This window comes from Mustela nigripes, chromosome 6 (genome assembly GCF_022355385.1).
Source record: "Mustela nigripes isolate SB6536 chromosome 6, MUSNIG.SB6536, whole genome shotgun sequence".
In the NCBI taxonomy this organism is placed as follows: domain Eukaryota; kingdom Metazoa; phylum Chordata; class Mammalia; order Carnivora; family Mustelidae; genus Mustela; species Mustela nigripes.
Window position 1 is genome coordinate 53,473,430 of NC_081562.1, and position 21,676 is coordinate 53,495,105.

General features: G+C 37.6%; 1 protein-coding gene across 1 annotated transcript; it reads right to left on the reverse strand.

Moving 5' to 3' along the window:
- Positions 1-5,601: 5,601 nt before the first annotated feature.
- On the reverse strand, positions 5,602-13,993 carry CLEC12B (C-type lectin domain family 12 member B). Its single transcript, XM_059404731.1, has 6 exons — positions 13,814-13,993; positions 11,858-11,956; positions 9,373-9,591; positions 8,728-8,882; positions 8,421-8,536; positions 5,602-5,896 (listed from the first exon to the last, which is right to left on the reverse strand). Exons 1-6 carry the CDS (start codon positions 13,902-13,904, stop codon positions 5,746-5,748), a joined length of 831 nt encoding a protein of 276 aa, XP_059260714.1. The 5' UTR covers positions 13,905-13,993; the 3' UTR covers positions 5,602-5,745.
- Between the last annotated feature and the right edge of the window lie 7,683 nt (positions 13,994-21,676).

Consider the following 21,676-nt stretch of genomic DNA (forward strand, 5'->3'; position numbering starts at 1 on the left):
ACATTTGGGATTTGTGTGAGCCTGTTCTGGGGAGCCAGGGCCTCCTATCTCTCCCTGCCCTTAAGACCTTAACCCTTTCCTTACTCACAGTTATTTCTTAGAAATGAACAAAATAAAACTTTGTGGCATTTGCAAATGATCAACCAAGTTTGTAAATTGAGTTCATGAATTAAAATATTTTTAAATTCTGTTTTTCTGAATTAAAATAGTAAAATATCACGGAAGAATTGAGTCAAAAATATGAGCCTAATCTCACAAAACAAACTGAGGGTTGCTGGGGGGAGGGTGTTTGGGAGAAGGGGGTGGGATTATGGACATTGGGGAGGGTATGTGCTTTGGTGAGTGCTGTGAAGTGTGTAAACCTGGTGATTCACAGACCTGTACCCCTGGGGATAAAAATATATGCTTATAAAAAAAAAAAGTAAAGATCAATGATGTTTCATGAAAAAAAAATTATAGTACAAAATACAAAACAATTTTAGAGCTAAAATTTTGTAAGGAGTAGTTTCTGGTATTTTAGATATTAAGGAAAATATCAAATGTGGAAAATGATGTTGACAATATCACTGAAAAAATGTAAATATATAAAATACATTACATTTGAATGTTTAAAGAAAATATATGAGCCTATGTTTTCAAAGGAGTTATTGGCCCCCTTTGAAAGTACCTACATTTTTTTTTGTATTTATGGAGAATTATCTGATTTAGTGAGCATAGGTTATTTTGACTATTCCACTATAAAATACTTGATTGAATGATGAAGCCAATCGCTTAGGGAAAAAATCAAACTTGAAATACTATTCCTCTAATAAAAACGATTATAAAAGACTTGAGAATCTAGGTAATAGACCAGAAACTCATGACTTGTCATCATTACCAAATAAACCTAATAAGAATTTAGAAGTTCCTTTTATCATACCAATATAAATTACCTTTGCTCAGTATTATGCAAGTTCGGGGGCGAAGATTAAGAGCAGTCCATAATGTCTACAAGTTTTTCTCCTGGCTCTTAGTCTAACAGTCCACAGGTGGCTGTTTTTGCTATAACCTTGATTTATGCTTTCTCTGATTATGAGGTAATTCATTAAAAGTGGAGCAAACATCCAGAATATCAAACCACAAAATTTTCAAATTCCTTAGCTTGTGCGCACCTGCTAGTCTCACTGGTAGTCGACTGCCTCCTGCCTATGAAGCCTAGAAGCCTCCTCCGGTCTTTCATGACTTCTATTTCTCCACTACTTCTCCACCTAAAAACCCAGCACCAACCCGGGCAATGAATAATCACAGAGGCTCGGGATGGAAAACCGCCAAGACAGCTGCCTCCCCAAACTAGAAATAGAACACATTCTTTCCAGGTGTGGCTTTTTAAAAATAGATGTTTGGCCTCCCAGAAACTACTTGTTTTGGCCCTTAAAACAGAGATTTACCTTGTCAGCTTGCTGCTCTATTAAGGGACACTTTCCCATTCCAGGACCTGGGGAGAGAAACTGGGAAATTATGTTCAGCTCTGCTGCGGACTGTTCTATTACACAATTCTGTGCCAAAACTGGGACATTAAACTTAATCTTCCCATCCTCTCTCAGAATGTGTCCTGTGTTTTTTTACAGATGGCCTTTTTGTCAGGTATTTGAATTTTTAAGTTTATTATTATTATTATTATTACATCACAATTGGTTTCATAGTCACCTCCATAATTTTTTAGGAATTTTAAGAAAGTGTTGGTAGTCCCAACAGATCTGGTAAGCATGAACATTAGCTACAGACCATATTTTATTATTCATACAGATTTGATTTATACCCATAAATGAAGTTACATTTGCATATGCAAATAGAAAATGCATCCCAATCTGAAGAAATAGTGAGAACATGAAGAAAACACAGGGCAGCTTTTGGGTGAATACACCCAAATCTACATTATCTATCCTTCTTCAGTATTTCCACATACAGCACTCACCAGATACCTCTAATATTATGCCTATGACAGTGTCTATGAACACACACCACTCTCACCTCTAACAGTGAACCTGAATGTTGAGAAAATAATTTCTCTATCTCCATGTTACAGACAGAGACTAGAGGAAAACTCCCTAGAGAAATACCAAGTTCTTCCGGTCATCAATATAGTAAAAAATATCCTTTCATGTCAAATTTTCTCTTGAGTCCTTGGGTAATCTCAAAACAAGTATTAATTTAGGGGTGGCTATTTTATTTAGCCCTATTGCTTCAAGATCCTTAGGCTCCAGGATTATGAAAACTGAAAGAAGATCATAGGTTATTTACACAGAATAAAGTTAGAAATGATCTGCTGGGCCATTGAAAATGGCTTAATGTGTAAACCAGTGTGTATCAACCCTAATGCGTTCTACTTTTAACCCTCATCTTTCTAGACTATTGAAAATCTTGCCAAGATATATTTTTGAGAGTACTCGGGGGAAATGTACTTTATTACATTTATATTTTATATATCTTGAAAGAGAGAGAAAAAAAACAAGTTATTACTTTAAGTTACTCAAGCAGCAGGCTAACATGCCTGGGGAATGAAGCGTTACATTTGCTTCGGAATCACCTCGCTAAATATGACTCCCTCTTCAGTCCTCTGCTTCACAATGAATTCTCAATTTTGAAAGTTAATTGTGTCCTCCTCCTGTCCAATTTTACTACCATCATACCTGCCCTGAGGAAAACAGCATTACTAAGACGTCCTTCACGTCTTTCTCCACATATAAGTGAATGTATACAAGCATGCTTACACATAAACTGCTCAGCACGAGGCTTCGATTATACCCTCGACCCTAGCTTCAGATAATAGTCACTATGCCCGCTGTCTCAATGCCATGGGAATCCTCCCCAAGGGAACTAGCTCACTTCCTCCTTTAGTATACGATGGAGGGTTGGTTATTTTACCAACACAGTAGCCCCGCACCAACATAACGGTCACTAGAATGATCTCACTCCAGTGGTTTCCAAACTTAGCTGAGAATTATAAACATAAAAGTAGCTTAAGGTTTTTTTCCAATAACCTAACCACACTGTTGATCAATTCAGTCAGTCTTCAGAGGTGGGATAATCTCAGGCATTAGCATGTCTTCAACACTCCTTAGTATAATTCCAGTGTACAGCTGATTGGAAAACTATTTCCACAAAGCCAGATGTGTCAGATTGCAAAGCACCTGTCTACCATGACCATCTCCTCATTAAGGAGTTGTTGGACGAAGATAGGAAAATGAAATAGCTGAGCTTTGTAATTACTTTTGTCCCAATTTTGACCTTCCCTGACCTAATTTGGCCTACACACGACAAACTAATTTTGTTGATGTTGCAGGAAGAGCCATTCACTGAGATGATGGATGTGTTGACTAAATTTGTTGTGGACATCATTTCACAATACATACACATATCAAATCATTGTGTTTTACATCTTAAACATATACAGTGTTATATGTCAATTATAACTCAATGAAGCTGGAAAAAAATTAAAAATAAATAAATAAATAAATAATTTTAAAGGCAGAAAAGAAAGAACCTCTGATTTGAGGATGATTTCACCATCTTTGCCTCTGAATATACTTGCTTAAGGAAGCTAGTATTGAGGTCTTTTATCCAAACGTTGTTAAATACCCAGGCGGAGTTAAGAGTCACCAGAGGAATTTGTGAAACTCGCAGTTTTTGTGGTCCTGCCCTCCAGTCATTGAGTCCACAGATCTGACATGTGGCCCCGGAATCTGTCTTTTTAAGGGGGACTATCTGTATAAATCTTACATGAAGACAAGTTTGGAAACCACATAAGTCTTCAATGAGGGAAGGATAGTTATCCAAAATAAATACAAAACATGGCCTTTCCCCAGGAATTTTGACAGTACATTTGTGCATGTGTGTGGGGTGGGGGGGGTGGATATCTCCCAGGAATTTTGTGTAAAAGAGAGAGAATAAGAGAGAAATTCTTGTTATTTTCCATGTCTTATAAGCCAAGGTACCAGAAAGCAATAAGGGATAACTTATTCAGGCAAAGAGGATGGTGAATTCTCAAGAAGACCTTTGGGTTTACTCCTCCACGGAAAGGCTGCTAGGGATGACATCATGGTGGCAAGAAAGCAGGGAGAATCTATGAGCAATGGGATCTGATCCAATTCCAGAGCCACTCTGAGGTCAGAAATAGAAATGTTCTCTTTATTGAGTGTGAAAGTCAGAGTGTGCATGAGAGAAGAATGAAGAAACACAAGATACCAGGGGCGGTGGCGGGGCAGCATGTAACCTCTTTATAGGAACAAAATAACCAACAAAGATATTTTAATTACTAAGAGCAGATCTTTCTATGGTTAGAAATAGAGGAATAAAAGAAGAAATGATCTTTCCCACGGAAATAAGGAAAAACCGAAATGTGTGGGAGTGAGGTGCAGAGCTATTGACCTTTAATGAATAGTTTTATCTTTGTGAGAAAGAGTGGCAGCAAGCTACTAAAGAAATGAAAGACTAAAGTTTCTTTTTAAATCTGTGTGTATGTAACTTATATTTCAATCCTGTAACGATAATTAGTAAAGTCTGTTCACTTGAACTATGATGAAATAATTATCTGTTTTAAAATTTGTGCTTAAATACATTTTGCTTATAGTTATCACCAAATTTTCACATTACACTTTAATTGCTTTGTTCTAGACTTTCTGTCAGTGCATATATAAATTGTCCATTAGCTCACAATTTTAAATCTTTAGAGTGTAACAGGCTGCTAGATGTCCGTATGGCAATGTTCTTTTAAAGAACTCTCAAAATATTCTGAAATGCACTTAGCTCAGAACTCGGATCCCAATAAATTCTAGATCTCTGATTTAGACGAAATCAGTATTGCAGGTTGGTTTACTGTTTTCTTTAGCCTCTACATAGCTATGTAATTACATGAGGAGCAAGTGAATACTATCTCCTTCACTGCTATTCTTAAACCATAATTTTGTCCTAGAAAATCTCTCGAACTCCAAATTTACAAGGTTTGGCATCTAAAGTGCAGGAACACTGACCAACTATGTTAAAGGGAAGTTCTTGAAAGTAAAATATAATGGCTCTACTCTCTTCAAATAATTTTTTAGAATTTCTTTAAAGGAAATAACATTTATGGAAAGATTATAATCTCCCATTAATAATATCTATATTACCAAACAATAACCTCAAAATGACTTAGTCTAAATAAATGAGAATGCAAATATTAAATGATATGTTACTTCACCTATATTACAAAGCTGGTACACGGGTGCAAACAAACCATTTGTTAAGATACTAGGACATTCCTCTCAATCACTTGGCACAGTGAGCTGCTGCTCTAGCCACCAGGATCCCTACCCCGGAAGCCCCCAGACCACTGTCCCATTAGGGTCTCCCAAATGTCATTCCAGAGCTGCGTCTTGGGTCAGTTCTGCTTGTTAAACATTTGCATATCCCCCCTTTGCACTTGTGCATATGTAATAACAAAGCAGGAAAAGAATCTTTTATTCGAGAGAGAGAATTCAGTGAAATGATGCTGAGATAGACTAATAGGGCCAGAGAAGGGCTATAACCCAGGGTCCCCAGCAATAACCAGAACATCAGAGCAGAAGGCATTAGATGATAAGTGGAGAATGTTCTGTGAAGTTTATTTGCCTGAGAGTTTAAATACACAGTCATTTTTTTCATGTTTTTGCTCTAGTGGGTAGCTTTCTCTTTCTTCACATGAATTTAACCCCAAGTCCCTTATATCTCGGTGAATTTGGAAGAAGCATATTAATCCAAGTCTTCAATCTTCACTAACGCAGCCATCTTCTCACAAATCCAGGAGATTTCAGCACTGCAGCGGGAAATATAAATATTTCCTTTTTGAAAATAGGCACATCCTTTGGATCCATTGATCTGGGCATACTCTTTAGTGCTGAATCTGAAAATTAATCCACTTAAAATTAATTACAAATTTCATATTTCAAATTCGCTCACAACTCCATGATCTCAGTTACCAGTTATCTGAACTTTGAGAGACTTCTGTTTGCATAGCCTATCAAAGTTCTTAAAGCTGGCAAATCTGAGGATTTCATTTCAAGTTAATCATAATCCCAGGTAGAATTATTTAAGAAGGATACTTAAATCTGGGTTGAGAATTCGTCTCCTCTCCATTACCATGGTAAGAAGTACCCAGTACAGATTATATCAGAAGTACCAGAATTTCTTTGCTTTGTAACTTTATGAAGAAAAACAGACAAATGAAATCATATTCTGGGTAAAAAGTTATAACATTTCATTATGAACAAATATAATTCTGTGCATACATAATTTTATATGGAAGGTGGAGAGAGTAAGAGGGATTCAGACAGAATGTGAACAATGATGTAGATGGGACTCTGATATCGATCCCTAGTTCCTCTGCTAAGGAATTATTGATAACGCTTCAATAATATCATTACAGAGGCACCTGGGTGGCTTTCGTTGGTTAAGCCACCACCTCTTGATTTCAGTTCAGGTCAAGATCTCAGGGTGATGGGATCAAGTCCTGCCTTGGGCTCAGGCTCAGCGGGAAGTCTGCTTGAGATTCTCTCTCTCCTGTTTCTCTGCCCCTTCCCATGTTTGCTGTGTGCTTTCTTGCTCTCAAATAAATAAATAGATATCTTTTTTTTTAATGTATAAAATTATGCTCATCAGACCTAAATCTCCGATGTGCCTTTTTACTCAAATGAGTAAAAATGTGCTACACTGGTATCTTTGCTTTGGTGTTGGGCTTACTAAACTCTCCCCTTGGCATATGCCCTTGCTGAGAGCAGCTTTGCTCAGTAGGGAATGTGATTCTGAAGCTCATTTCCACCTGAGTGTGACAGCCACAGCCTCAGAGCGTCCTTGTCCACAGACTCCAAACCTCACCACAGGGGAGCCCCTCCTCCATATTTTCACTAGGAGTGAGTGGAGGGATCCTGGGATGATGAAAACTCCTTTGGGAGAGGGGACCCATCTTCCTAAAGTCCAAAGGGGAAACAGCTGCATTTACAGGGTATGCTGGTCCTGTTCTGTAAAGCCTCAGTCTAGCAGCAATACCCCAGGTTAGTTGGTAATCATCTCGTGCCGAGTATTGCTCCGTTAAAAAGAAGTAACTGTCATTTTTGTTCCGGTGTTTATTACTTTGCACGTGCTTGTCACCATGATTATTTGAGTTAAACCAGAATCAGTACTTAATATGACCAGTAGTGGACATTAGAGAGTGAGAAATTGGCATGAGTAGAAAAAAACCATGATATCATTGTGGGAAATGGGTGAAGATAAAGTATATCCAGGGAGAAAAGTATAGTCATATCATTGTCTAAACTGGCAGTCATAGCTGAAACCCAGTAACCTTGAGGGAAATGAGTGATTATAATTCAGCTTAAGGAAACTTTGACAGTAAGCATTAAGGAATAAGTGAAGGAGTAAGTAAGGAGTAAGTGAATAGGTGAATAATTTAATGCGAAGGGAGGTGGAGGAAAAACCCATCACACCCAGAAAGGTACCAGTGCTCTTATATTTCACGTAATACACAAATGTCATATATTACATTAAAAGTACAAATATCATACATCATTTTAATATAGTTGGGATAATATAGTTAGGAACACAGCTGTGTTCCTCAAAATATTTGTTCTGTAGCTGCTAAGAGAATTTTATAAGACTATGTGTTCCTTTCTGTATTTTTAATATAACACCTATTTTTATAACTTTAAATAGTTGTAAAAACTGTAATTTTCAAAGTATCATATATCCTGTACATATATTAAATATTTCTTCAAAACCTTGAAGTGGCAGGCTTAGCTCATTTTAAGACATGTAAAACATTTGCCACGAAATCTAATTGGTCAATCTCTATCACAAAACCAAACTAATCTATCAATTCAGACTTACTTGCTGCTAGAAAATGGCTGACAATTATTGAATTTAAATAAATGAGTTAATGTATATTCTTATGATAAACGCCACCCTCGGGATTTTAAGTGTTGGAGCCAGGGGAGCTGAGAGGCCAAGCTCATGGTCACAGAAGCACTCAGTCCTGACTTTGGCACTCAGGCAGTAGTGACCTTGGGCAAGTTATTTATTCTCTCTGCATAATTGTTTCATCCATAAAATAGGAATATAACAGTGCTTTTATCAGAGAACTAATATTTACATACCCCTTTGAACAAAGTAAGTGTAATATTATTTGTTAAATCAAAAAAATAAACTTTAATAGATAAACTTCAGTGTCTTCCCATAAGTTTGTCACATACACAAAATTAGGTACTCTGGCTTTCATTATTTCTTACTGACGCTTTCTTTTCCGTGTGTGTTGTACTCTTTTTTTGTATCTAGATTTATAATTCTTAAAATTAGCCTTGATTTTCTTAGCATTCGGTTTTTCAGTATTCTTAGCTTACTTTTCCTCCCCCCTTCCCCAACAGTTAGAGACTTACAAGGATGGAGAGGGACCAGAGCCATCCTCCCATACCCAGCTCCTTCTAGATGGGTCCCATGACAAGCCCAACCAGAAGAAAGAGAATGTGGGTAATGGCTGCGACTTCAGAAAATCCTAAGAAGAAGAACAGGGACAATGTCATGTGTGAACCACATTCCAGAGTGCAGAAGTAAGATGTTAATTCTCATTCAAAATCCATTGAATTCCTACTCTACACTTGTTTTGCTTTCCACTTTTCTTATCCACTTGTTTTGCTTTCTATGAAATGAATAATTTCTCTAACCAGGGAAGGAGAGTCAACCGACCTTTTCCTCCAAGCTATCTATCTTCACCAAGGTGGAGTTCCTATCCATGCAGTTTTTCCTACTGTTAGTCCAGGTCCTCTCCTCATTTGTTGCAAAATAATAGCAGCTGTTTTGGTACCATTGCCACATCTTAGGACAAGGATTACACTTGTGGTCTGAAAAAGAAATTACACCCATTAGTACAAATAATTAATGCTGGGGGGACCGGGGAAGGTTTTAGAAACTAAGCAATTGAGCTTGACGACAGCATCTGAGACCCAGCATTCTTTAGGAGCCTATGGGAATGAAGTCCCTCCCCATTATGGGCTGGAGCAACAGGGATTGAAATTCTCACTTCAGGGATCAGTTTCCTGGCCTTAGAATTACAAGCTCTACTTTTAACTTCTTAAAACATCAAAATCACCTAAAAATAGTTCACAATATAAGAAGCTGAAGTATCCAGGTTGGTATCATTCCAAGGCACTTCCCAAATTCACCTCTGTGATTTCAAAAATATTAAATACATTGATATCTCCCCTTGTTTTCTATAAATTTAATGTGATATCAATAGAGGTCACCAAAGAACATACCTTTCTCATGCTATGAGGGCGTGCATGTGATCAATGCCAACAGATTGGACCCAACTGCCCAGTAGGTCCCAATTACCTGAAGTGTGAATGATTAGCTCCTGGCAGAGTTTGATGGCCATTTGTCCCTGTCTCTTCAAAAGACTGGAGATCTGTGATTTGAGGAACTCCTCCTGGGTGGGAATGTTCCTGTAGCTGTTCAGCTGCTCGGATAAGTTATCCTGCTGTTGGTGGATGATTTTTTGAAGTTGACTTAATTTCTCTGAATCTGAATTAATTTCATTAGATGTCTGCAAAACTCCAAGACATAAAAGGAGCTAAGTTCGTATATCCTCCCATTCTCATCATTGCCATCGATAATTCTTAACGCAGAACTATTTCTCACGTTACTTAATATTTTCCAGTAGCTCCCAATAATAGAGGTATCACAGAAGAAACACACCAGATGCCTTTCTAGTCCACATTGTTTGGAGCTCATCCTCACAATTTTATGGAAATTTTAAATATGATTATACTTGTATTAAAATAATGAATTAATAATTTTATATCTTTGACATTTCATCTAAAGCAGTGCCAAGCATTTTTCCATTCATTAATGGAATACTTTTCTTCTTCCTATTTGGAGTTGGTTCATGTAATTATTGTTTTAACAGGAACAGAATCCTTTAAGGCAATAGTTACCTTAAGGTATAGTATACAGATCACTTTTATCAGAATCACCTACATATTTGGTTTTGTTTTAAATGCAGATTTTAATTCTATACTAGACCATTTCTGGCTCTGGATCCATAAAATCTGCTTTTTTAAAAAAAAAAAAAGGTTTTATTCATTTATTGGAGAGAGAGAGAGCTTAAGCAGGATAGAGGCAGAGGGAGAGGGATGGATAGAATCTCAAGCAGACTCAAAGCTGAATATAGAGTTGGATGTGGGGCTGGACCTCATGAGTCTGAGATCATGACCTGAGCCAAAACCAAGAGTCAGAAGCTTAAATGACTGAGCCACCCAGGCATCCCAAAATCTACCTTTTTAATTAACAGTTCAGGTGATTCATGGTCACAATAAATTAAGAATCATTTCACTGAAAACACTACACTTCAGGAAAAAAAAAAAAAAAAAAAAACTTTACTTCTATGGTGAACCAATGAATATGTATCATTGCATCTTCATTTTTTTAAAAATTGTATTTATTTATTTTGGGAGAGAGAGAGAGAAAGCATGAGTCGGGGGAAGGGCAGAGGGAGAAGCAGACTCAAAGCAGGGAGTCTGCTGAGCAGGGAGTCCAGTGATGTGGGGCTCAATCTCGGGAACCTGGGATCCTGACCTGAGTCAAAGGCAGAGGCTTAACCAGCTGAGCCACCCAGGTACTCTTCATCTTCATTTTAAAAATATGCATCATTATAGAAGATCAACTGCTAATCCTCATAACGATCAGCTATTGAATATTAGTAACTGCTGCTAGAACCCTGTATTTCTTTCCAAAAGAGCAAGCTATATCATTAGGCCCTATTTATGTGTCCAAATTGGTATGTCTAAATTTTAAGTATCTATGAAGTCCTACATTAGTAAAAATAAATGAAAGTAGCAGGGAAGATACTAGTGTCATTCACAGAATAAACTTTCTTGACAGCAAGTCCCCCCAAAAGGGAATACTGTGCCACTCACTACTCTGTCCATCATATGGTTAACAATATCCTACAGAGTATGGATTCTCGAGACATTCTTCCATTTATTGTTAGTGCAGGACTCTCTGCCCTGTTCAACCCTGATGGCTCAATGATAGGTCAGAACCAAAAGAATATTCTTCTTTAGGTATTGTGCTTGGGAATGAAGCTTCCATTGTTACATGGAGGTGGTTCAACTTTCTGCTTAGAGGGTAATGTATCTCAAGCAAATATTCCTCCTTGATTGTATCTCTTTTTCCATTATAGCAGGCAAGCTATTTTTACACTAGAATGGTCTTGAGTGAGAGGGGTAAGTCAGTCTTGTACTAAGTCTTCAGGGTGAATGAAACGGCATGATCTTCCTTGAGTCCAACTCCCTTGGCTCCCATTTCTTACCACTGGGATAATAAGTGGATGTGTGTCTATGCGGAAAAGAAACTCCTTATTCTAACCAATAATGAAAACTGTAAAAGTTGTCTTCATAATCCAGTCTGGTTTATCAAAAGAAAAAAATGGATTCAGGGCAAAATCCTCATAATAATTAAGTCTGGCCCTTGCTTGTTTATGTTAGAGACTTGGAGAATGAAGGAGCTATGATTACATAATATAATCAAACGGAATTTACATAGTTTATAAATGTATTTCCTGGGACACCTGGGTGGCTCAGTTGGTTAAGCAGCTGCCTTCGGCTCAGGTCATGATCCCAGCGTCCTGGGATCGAGTCCCACATGGGGCTCCTTGCTCCACAGGGAGCCTGCTTCTCCCTCTGCCTCTGCCTTTCACTCTGTCTGCCTGTGCTTGCTCTCGCTCGCTCTCTCTCTCTCTGACAAATAAATAAATAAAATCTTTAAAAAAAAATGTATTTCCTAATCACTTTTCTTGGGTTTGATGAAATATACTTACACATAATCCCCAAGGTTACCAGCCCAATCAGCAGCATCAGACACAGAGTTAGCAGACTGAGGGCAGCCTGACGCCAGGTGGGGGAAGGAGCTGGGTACCCTGAAAAAAGCCAACAGAGGAATTAAGGTTACAAATAAATTTTTTATTTCTCTCTTATTCCTTTAATGCTCCACCTAGAAAATACCTAAAATGATGTTCGGTAAGGGCCCCACCATCAGTTCTCTTCCACTTCCCTTCCCTACCATTCTCCTTTCCTTTAAGAGTGTCTCCTAGGGATGCCTGGGTGGCTCAGTGGGTTAAGCCTCTGCCTTCAGCTCAGGTCATGATCCCAGGGGCCTGGTATCGAGCCCTGCATCGAGCCCTGCATCGAGCCCTGGCATCAGGCTCTCTGCAGCCTGCTTTCCTCTCTCTCTGCCTGCCTCTCTGTCTACTTGTGATCCGTCTGTCAAATAAATAAATAAAATCTTAAAAAAAAATAAAAGTGTCTCCTAATTTCCAGGTTTTTGTTTTACAGCATCACACACCCTTCTTCTTTAAGTTTACTAAATGCACGTACAAGACCTTGTGGAAACTGCTTCTCTGGATGATCCTGACAATAGGAGAGACATCAAGTTTTTGAGATGAGAAATCATCACAAGGCAAATGTTATAGTGCATTTTATTCTTATCTATTATTCAGGCTCTTTATCGCCTCATAGATAACAAATGAGTATGGAATGAAAGACAAAACAAATGTGCACTCTAATCTACAATGTTTCTTTTTTTTAATGTTCTTTTTTAAAAATTTTATTTTATTTTTTCAGTGTTTCAATAACCTACAATATTTCTTAATTCAGAATCTAACAGCAGCTAGCCCAGTATCTCAGACAGATGGATTGCAAATTTCCAGGTGTGCTATCATACACATCACACCCACGACTCTTCTCTCAAAGGATTACAGCTATAATTTAAACAAACAAATAAAAATGTATAACCACTGTTATTAGACCCACGACAAGCCTAATCCCATTCTCTTTGTATATCACCCCAAACTACACACACACACATACACACACACACGCATGCATGCGCGCGCACACACACACACACACACAAAGTAAAAATAAATTCAAGAGAAGAAGAAAGTAGTTCCCATATTTTAGACGATTTAGGGCAACAATCTGAACTGTCAACAGATTCTTGAAAATAAGGGATACAGTCTGATATACTAAACTGAATTCCTGACCACAGAGATTAATATTTCTTCCAACAGGGGATAAGGGAATGAGCCAAAAACTAGCACTGAGTTTGGGCTTTTACCAGTTGTGGGAACATGGTTAAATCATTTGATTTTCTTCAGACTCAGTTTTACCAATATTATTCCATTTACTTCACAAATACTTTGATAAAAATATGATATAATGCATATACAGTACTATATGGATATTGTTATTATTGATCCAACGCTATTAATTATACTAGGAATTTCCACTCCCCCCCCAAAATTTTAAACTACTTACAAAATGGAAACTCTCTCTTGTCTTATTTCTGACTCTCTTGTTCTCCCATTTCTCTCTTCAGTTATTTATGACTTTGAAAAGAAAAATTTTCTCGACTTTCTCTATTTTAGTGACCTCCAATCTGGCTACTAAAAAAATATTTGCCTGGCATCTCTGACAAAATATAAATATTAAGGACTTCATTTGTAAAAATAATTCTGTTAGTCCCCAAGTTCAATTTCTCTCATGTCAAATGTTTCACTATAACACAAATACATAATGATATCACACAATTTAAAGAGATCTTGGAAGCCACATGTTTTCTGGCCAAAACTGGGAACACTCATTCTACTAGTGTATTTCAAAACTCTGTCTCCATTTTGGAGATTGCACAACACACCTCTCTTTCGCATCAGAACCAAAGCATTTATCACCTGTGCATTTCCCAAGGTCACATCATACTGTCCCTGACCTCCTACCTCTTTTCCTTAGGTTATTTCTATCCCGGTTATTTCTCTCTCCAACAGAATCCTGAAATGTGAGTGTCGCGTAAGTCACTTCTTCAGACATTGTAGAAGAAGGCACTACTATAAATTATGTAATTAATGTTTCAATATCTTCAGGCCCAGGAACAGGACGTTCTTCTCAAGGCTGGGAGCTTTTATAAACACCCTCAACTGACCTAGGACACACCCCATCGCCCCTCTGTAAAGAAAGAATGATAGTCAGGGTTTTTTTGTTTGTTTGTTTTTGTCTTGTTTCGTTTTTGCAAAGAAAGCAAGACAAGTCAAATAATTCTTTTCAGAAATCAGAATATCATAGATCTCAATCTGTCTGCTCTTTGCAGCATTGTTTCTTGTGAAGCGAAAGGAATACTTGGTAGCAGAGCGGAAATGGTGCTTTCTGGGGGAATCCCCATGATCTCCAGGGTAGAGGCTGTTCTGAATTATTCAATAAAGGGTTAGCTTGTCATTTTTGCATGTGTCAAAGGCCAGCTAATCCTGTATGAAAACACTGGATCTGGTTTACACTTACACATGTCAGAGAGATATGCACATGACAGAAAAAGCTGTGTAAAGACCACCCAACCTGCCTACTGTTTTAAAAATACGTGTGTGTGTGTGTGTGTGTGTGTGACAGAGAAGCAGGAAGGAAGGGAGAGAAGCAGTGGTAATGGGGCATAGAGAAGAAATTAATAACTGTTAAAACTGGGCATGGATGGGCGCTCCCTCTGGCAGGGCTAAACCCCACAGAATAATCCCCCTGAGAATAACAACTAGCATGTAGTATGGTACCTTTTTTTTTTTTTTTTAATTTGTTGGTTGAGTTGGTTTTTAACCTGAAGGCAGCCAACAGTCATTTTGTGCAGTTAAAATTCCTATAAAAAGTATGCAGTCTTTTGGGTTCGAAAAATCAGAAGATGGAGTTTGGGGCAACGGTAAAAACAGTGCTGGATACTCACATGGACCCCTGGATAAGGGGAATCCTTAGAGCACCTTTGTGCCTTGAAGTCTCTTTGAGCTACAGGTTATACACATTTCATTTTAAAAATAATATGGGGTGAGGCACCTGGGTGGCTCAGTTGGTTAAGCGTCAGACACTTGGTTTCAGCTCAGATCATGATCTCAGGGTCCTGGGATTGAATCCATCATCGGGCTTCCTCCTTAGTGAGGAGTCTTCTTGCCCTTCTCCCTCTGCTCCTCTCCAGGCTCACACATGCACACACTCTCTCTATAAAATAAATAAATCTTAAACAAATTTTAAAAAATTATAAAATAATATATCTGTTTTTTTCCTTTCTTAGGACAAAAAAAAAAAAAAAAAACATCCTGGAAAGGTGTTTCCAATAAAACTGAATTGCAGCCACTTTGGAAAACAGTGTGGAGATTCCTCAAAACATTAAAAATAGAGCTACCTTATGACCCTGCGATTGCACTCCTGGGTATTTACCCCAAAGATACAGATGTAGTTAAAAGAAGGGCCATCTGTACCCCAATGTTCATAGCAGCAATGGCCACGGTCACCGAACTGTGGAAAGAGCCAAGATGCCCTTCAACGGACAAATGGATAAAGAGGATGTGGTCCACATATACTGTGAAATATTTCTCAGTCATTAGAAAGGATGAATACCCAGTTTTTGTATCAACATGGATGGGACTGGAGGAGATTATGCTGAGTGAAAACAAGTCAAGCAGAGAAATTCAATTATCATATGGTTTCACATTCTTGTGGAACATAAGGAATAGCATGGAGGACATCAGAAGGGGAAAATGAAGGGAGGGAAATCAGATGGAGAGATGAACCATGAGAGACTGTGGACTCTGGGAAACAAACTGAGGGTTTTAGAAGGGTGGGGTGTAGGGGGATGGGCGAGCCTGGTGGCGGGTATCAAGGAAGGCATGTACCGCATGGAGCACTGGGTGTTATAGGTAAACAGTGAATCCTGGAACATTGCATCAAGAACTAATGATGTACAATAAGGTGACTAATGTAACACAATAAAAAAAAAATCTGAAGTAAACACTGCAGAAGGATTTAACTGTGATACTTTGTTTCAACAACATCACATGAGCAGTAAAAAGCAGACGGTTTATATAGAAAGCGTTCTAGCTATTATTTGGAGGAACATGAGAAAAAAACAGCTCATCACATGTGTAGTTGGTCATTTAGTCAGTTGGTGTCAGACTCTTAAAGGACTGTATTTACTTCTAATGCCAGCATCACTTGTAAAATTTACTAACTTCTATAATAAAATTCATTGTTGTTGAGAACTTGTGGAAGGCAGAATAACAGGGCCTTAAATCTGTGCCTGTTCTTATCCCCAGAATCTCTCAGTCTGGTAGTTCATATGGCGAAAGGTATTGCAGATGGGAAGAAGATTGCAGACCTTGGGATGAAGAAATTATCCTGCATTACCTGGTGGTCCCAGTTTAGTCACGAGTCCCTCAAAGTGGAGAACCTTTCCTAGATTCAGTCAGAGAGCTACAGCTTTATTGGCTGAAGGTGAAGGAAGAGGGTCAGGAACCAAGGAATGTGGGCTGGAAGATGCACAGGTAGGGACTGGGCACTCCCACAGAGCACCAGAAAGGAACACAAACCACCTCTCCCTGCCACAGCCTTGATATACCTCTGTGAGATCAGACTTCTAACCCACAGAACTTTGAGACCATAAATTAAGTTGTTTAAACTGCTGTATTTGTGGAATTTGCTAAAGCAGCAACAGAAAACTAACACAGAACTCTGCTATACGTGAGCAGAAGAACTAAGGAATCTTTTTCCTTTGGGGTAAGAAGGCTATTGCATAACTACTCTGGGGGATGATTTGATGTAGGTTTTTGTTTTCAGGTAGCAGAAGGACGGATCCGAAACTTCCAAAGATCTTCCTGTATGTGAAGATTATCTTCGTCGAAGTTCTCCAGAATAAATTGCACCTTGTCTTAGAGGTATGAATGAATATACAATAGGTGGCAGAAAAACAATGTAAAATTAGTAATTCTTCAATAATATTTATGTATGATTTCTAAATACATAAATACACATTTATTTCTCATTTCTATTTTTTCCCAAACTGATGCATGTTCAATTAAAAAAAAAAAGTGGAGGTTCTGAGTCATACTCAATTAAACTCCCCTGCCAAAGATGTAGAAATAATTAACAAATCTATGTTGATGTTCACTATTCTACATAACTTAGGTAAAAGCAGAGACCATCAACATGAGGAAAAGTTAAATTGAATACGTAATTATGAAAATGAGAACTCAGAACTTTTTTGTCTCATTTTTCACTTTCACCAAATTTTGCAAAGACTGAGCTTTCATTTTCATTGCCCTAATTCTTTCACCTTCAAGCTCCCTAAGAAAGCATTTAACCTCTTACAGTCTTATCCAAAGCATACATGGGTAAAACAGTAATGAGGAATCTCACCTAGTTGCTAATAATTTCTGTAAGAAAAAGGACTGGTCGCACTTTCTATGCACTTCCTGTTACCATGATTCGAAAAGTCTTTTTATATATTCTTAGCTTATAATTTTATTAATTTAGAAATCACTGCTTATATTTGCCTCCCTTAAAAATTTCCAGCATCTCTGTAGCTCACTTTAGCAGGTTATGTTATCAAATATCATACCTTGTTGTGGTCGTCTACCAAATTCTAGGACATTTCTCCTAAACCACCATTAATCTCCTCATTAACACATCCGAGGCTCTTTCTCCAAATTCATTTTACTCATCCTATAAGCATCTAATATAACTGATTATTTATTTTAACTTAAAATTCTTCTCCAAAATACCCTGTTCTATAGGACACCATTATCTTGTTTTTCTTCCTACTTCACAATCTAATCCTCCCTCAGATTTGCTGGCTTTCTTTATCAGGCTCCAAAATGCTGTTGTGACCCAGAGTTGAGTTCCTGGTCCTCTGTCCTGTTTGTACTCATCCCTGGATGAGCTCTTTCAGATCCATGGCTTGGAGCAACAGCCATGTATAAGGGATCTCCAAATATATATATATATATATGCCAGGGTTTGATTACCAGACCCAAATATCTAACTGAAGATTTGGCATACTTATTTGCATATGTTATAGGGTTTTTAAATGTAACACATCAAAAAATAAATTAATAAGCAACTCTGTCCCCTTGGTTTCTCTCTATGCCTCTCCGTTTCAATGAAAACTACGCACATTTCGTAAACCCCAAACTCAAATAAGCTTTGAATTTTTATGCTGCTCTCATATCAAATCCCCCAGAAAATCCTGTTCATTGTGAAAAATAAGGGAAACAGGTATTAAATATGGAGCTATTGTTGGTCCTAGATACATTAAAAGAAATACTGAGTTTACACAATAAGAAGTTGCCCTCTAACTCCCTTCTTCAGTGATCATTCCATATTACATGCCTATTCCAGAGAATACTTTCAAAGTACTTTCAAAATATCTAGTGACTGGGCAGAATGGAAATTAATTCACAAAAAAGAATGGAGAAAATGAAGGTTAAATCCAGAAGGATCAAAGACCTAAAAATAAACGCAGAAAGAAAAAATTAACGACCACAAGGTGGAGATGGAGGATTAAACACATGATAGAATTTATTGGGGGTATTTCTTGTTTTGGGGCTTTTTTTTTCTAGGACTTATTTTGAAGTGTGTATTCATCCAATCAGGAAAATCAAATATCCCGATTAAAACAAAAGGTCATGCATATATATTGATTACCTTAAATCTCAGATCAACATTTACTTGTCCAGGGAAGTGAACAAAACCTGGGTCTGCCCCAAGTAAAGATTTATTATTCCAGTAAAGATCTATTATTCCATTTTTCTTCATAATACTTATCATGATGTGAAATTATGTTGCTTTTTTCTTCCTTTGCTTCTTTCCTGTCTATGTTCACCAGCCTCCATTAGAATATAAGCTCAATAAGAGCACAGATTTGTATGTTTTATTCACCATGTTATCCCAGGAAATAGAATAGTGCTTGAAACACAAAAAGTAATCAAGAAATGTTTGTTCAAATAATGGATTAATTCATGGTCCCTGCAATGTACATTTTATAGTGATTTTAACAGGAGACTTTACTTTTTTATTTATTTTTGTTTTGTTAGTCACCATGCACCATTAGTTTTTGGTGTGGTGTTACAAGATTCTTTGTTAATGAATACTTTATATCCCAATATATTGAAACATGAATCCACAGTTCAAATATGATTGATCACTTTGCTTTCCTTGATCACACCACACTCGTTCGTACATCCACAGCTTTGTTCAGATGTTTGCCCTGATAAAAAAAAATTATTCCTTTCTTGTCTCTCTTCTTCTGTAATCTTTGCCTTTCCATCAAATCTTAATTCAAGGCTTATATATTCTGTTTGATTATTATTTAACTTTACAGATATTTTGTATGCACGTGTATGAAAAACTTCTCAGTGTGGTAGATGCTGTCTGACACATTTTCCCCTTTATTTTTTCTACTCTGTAACAAAACATTCTGCCACAGATGTCATCTGATAGTTATTCATTGTTTAGCTTCTGAAGTTTTAATAAAACATGACACTTTTCAGTCCACATGTTTAAGCTTTCCAGAAACGAAAGAGAAAATATGAATTATGCTTTTTTTCATGACAGGAAATTCTAGGTTTTTTCAAAGATAAACAATGTTTGGTATGTGTGTAGAAGGCTAATAAGTCAGAGGTGAACCAACAATATTAATGCAGAGGATTGAGAAGGAACAGAACATCACTGATAATTACACCTAAGGATTAGCATAAAGGTGATGTGTCTTAAAAAATCTGATACTCTTGGGGCACCTGGGTGGCTCAGTCGGTTAAGTGGCTGTCTTCAGCTCGGGTCATGATCTCGGGGTCCTGGGATCGAGCTCCACATTGGGCTCCCTGCTCAGCGGGAAGCCTGCTTCTCCCTCTTCCTCTGCCTGCTGCTCTGCCTACTTGTACTCTCTATCTCTGTGTCAAATAAATAAAAAAAAAAAAATCTGATACTCTTAACTGTAGGAAACAAACTGAGGGATTTAGATGGAAGATGGGGAGGTGGTCAGAAGGATGGGGTAACTGGATAATGGGCATTAACGAGGGCACTTGACGAAACGAGCTCTGGGTGTTATACGCTATGGATAAATCACTGAATTCTACCTCTGAAACTTAAGAAAAAAAAAAAAAAGAAAAAGAAAGTTTGTATAAAAAAATCACCAGTTACAAAACTCTCCTTTCCTTTATGTATTTTTTTTCAGTTAAGAGAAGTTATTATAGCATCCATAATAGTCAATATCATTTTCCTTTGGTCTTTCTCTTTTACACATCCACTAGCCCTCATTATGTATTGAACAGTTTTATCCACAGTGTTATGAATTCCACTGATTTCTTATTGAATCTCTACCCTGTCATTGTGAGTCTTGTGTTTACTCATTCTTCAGCTATAAACATAGATAATAGAGTCTGGACAATCCTCAAATTTGAAAGACTTTATAAAGTAGTTGAAAGAACTTGGAAACTAGGTAGATGGTACTGCTTTTTACAAGCACTTTGATCGTAGAGATGTCTCCACATTTCTAAACCTTCCCTTCCTACGTGTGTAATATCAGGATGACAATGCCCTCACTTACCAAATATCTACCGGATGGTTATTGTATGTTGGACACTAATTTAGACCATGGAATATATTCTTTGGGGACACATGACAAAAATACCTGTGTGTGTGTGTGTGTGAGAGAGAGAGACAGACAGACAGACAGAAAGGGAGAGAGAGAGAATTAAGTGTAATGGGAAAAGAGTGAAACAAGAAAGAGGAACAGGAGTGGTGCGTGGGTGGCTCAGTGGCTTAAGCCTTGGACTCTTGATTTTAGTGGCTCAGGTCATGACCTCAGGGTCATGTGATCAAGCCCCAGGTGTGGATCTGTCCTCAGTGCAGTCTGCTAGGACATTCTTTCCTTCTCCCTTCCCCTCTGTCCCTTTCCCTGCTTCTGTGCAATGGCTCTCATAAATAAATAAATAAGGACAGGAATGTGGGCTGGCATATGGTAGGATTTGGGAAGTCATTCTGAATACAAACAAATCAAGATTAGATAGCTAAAATCCAAGACTGTCCCATAAAGAAAAGTACCATGACTTTCTCCATGAATATTCACTGCCAATTTCAGTGTCTGAAATTGTTAAAATATATTTGCTTTAAAATTAAAGCGATGGCTTTATTAAAGTGCCTCTTAATCTCTAAAATACTAAACAAAGATTTTTATTCCAAATCAAACTCATCAGAATATTTGCAATAAGGACTTTTTCTGTTATACTTTATTAAGCCAAGAAAAGAGGGGCAATAAAATATACAAACATACCAATGACAGACCTTGTAGGGTGAGTAAGAGAGATCTAACAAAGTAGCACCTGGTTTGTTCAGTTGGTACAGCATACAACTCTTGATCTTGGGGTTGTGAGTTTGAGCCCCATTTTGGTGGAAGAGCTTTCTTAAGAAAAAAAAAAAGTGGTATCTAGCAAAGCCTCTGGATTTTGGAAAAGGAAAAAGAAAAGTTTGTAATCTCTCTCTCTTTTTCCTGCAGTTCTCTGCTTAATTTTTGCTGAGTAACTCAGCTTGTATTTATAGTATATGTAGAGGAAGAAAACAGAACAAAGACTAGTGTTATCAGGCACTCCTTTGACCCTGAGGGACTCTGTACTCACCCAGCATATTTCCTAACACCTCCAAGCCGAGTTGGGGGGTTACAAATAAAGGCAAATATATTTTTGTGGAACATAGATCTGGACATAAGACCCTCAGCCTGCGGCCAGTGCTATCAAATATCCAAAACCCAGTGATGCATTGCAATCATTAAAAGGAAACAA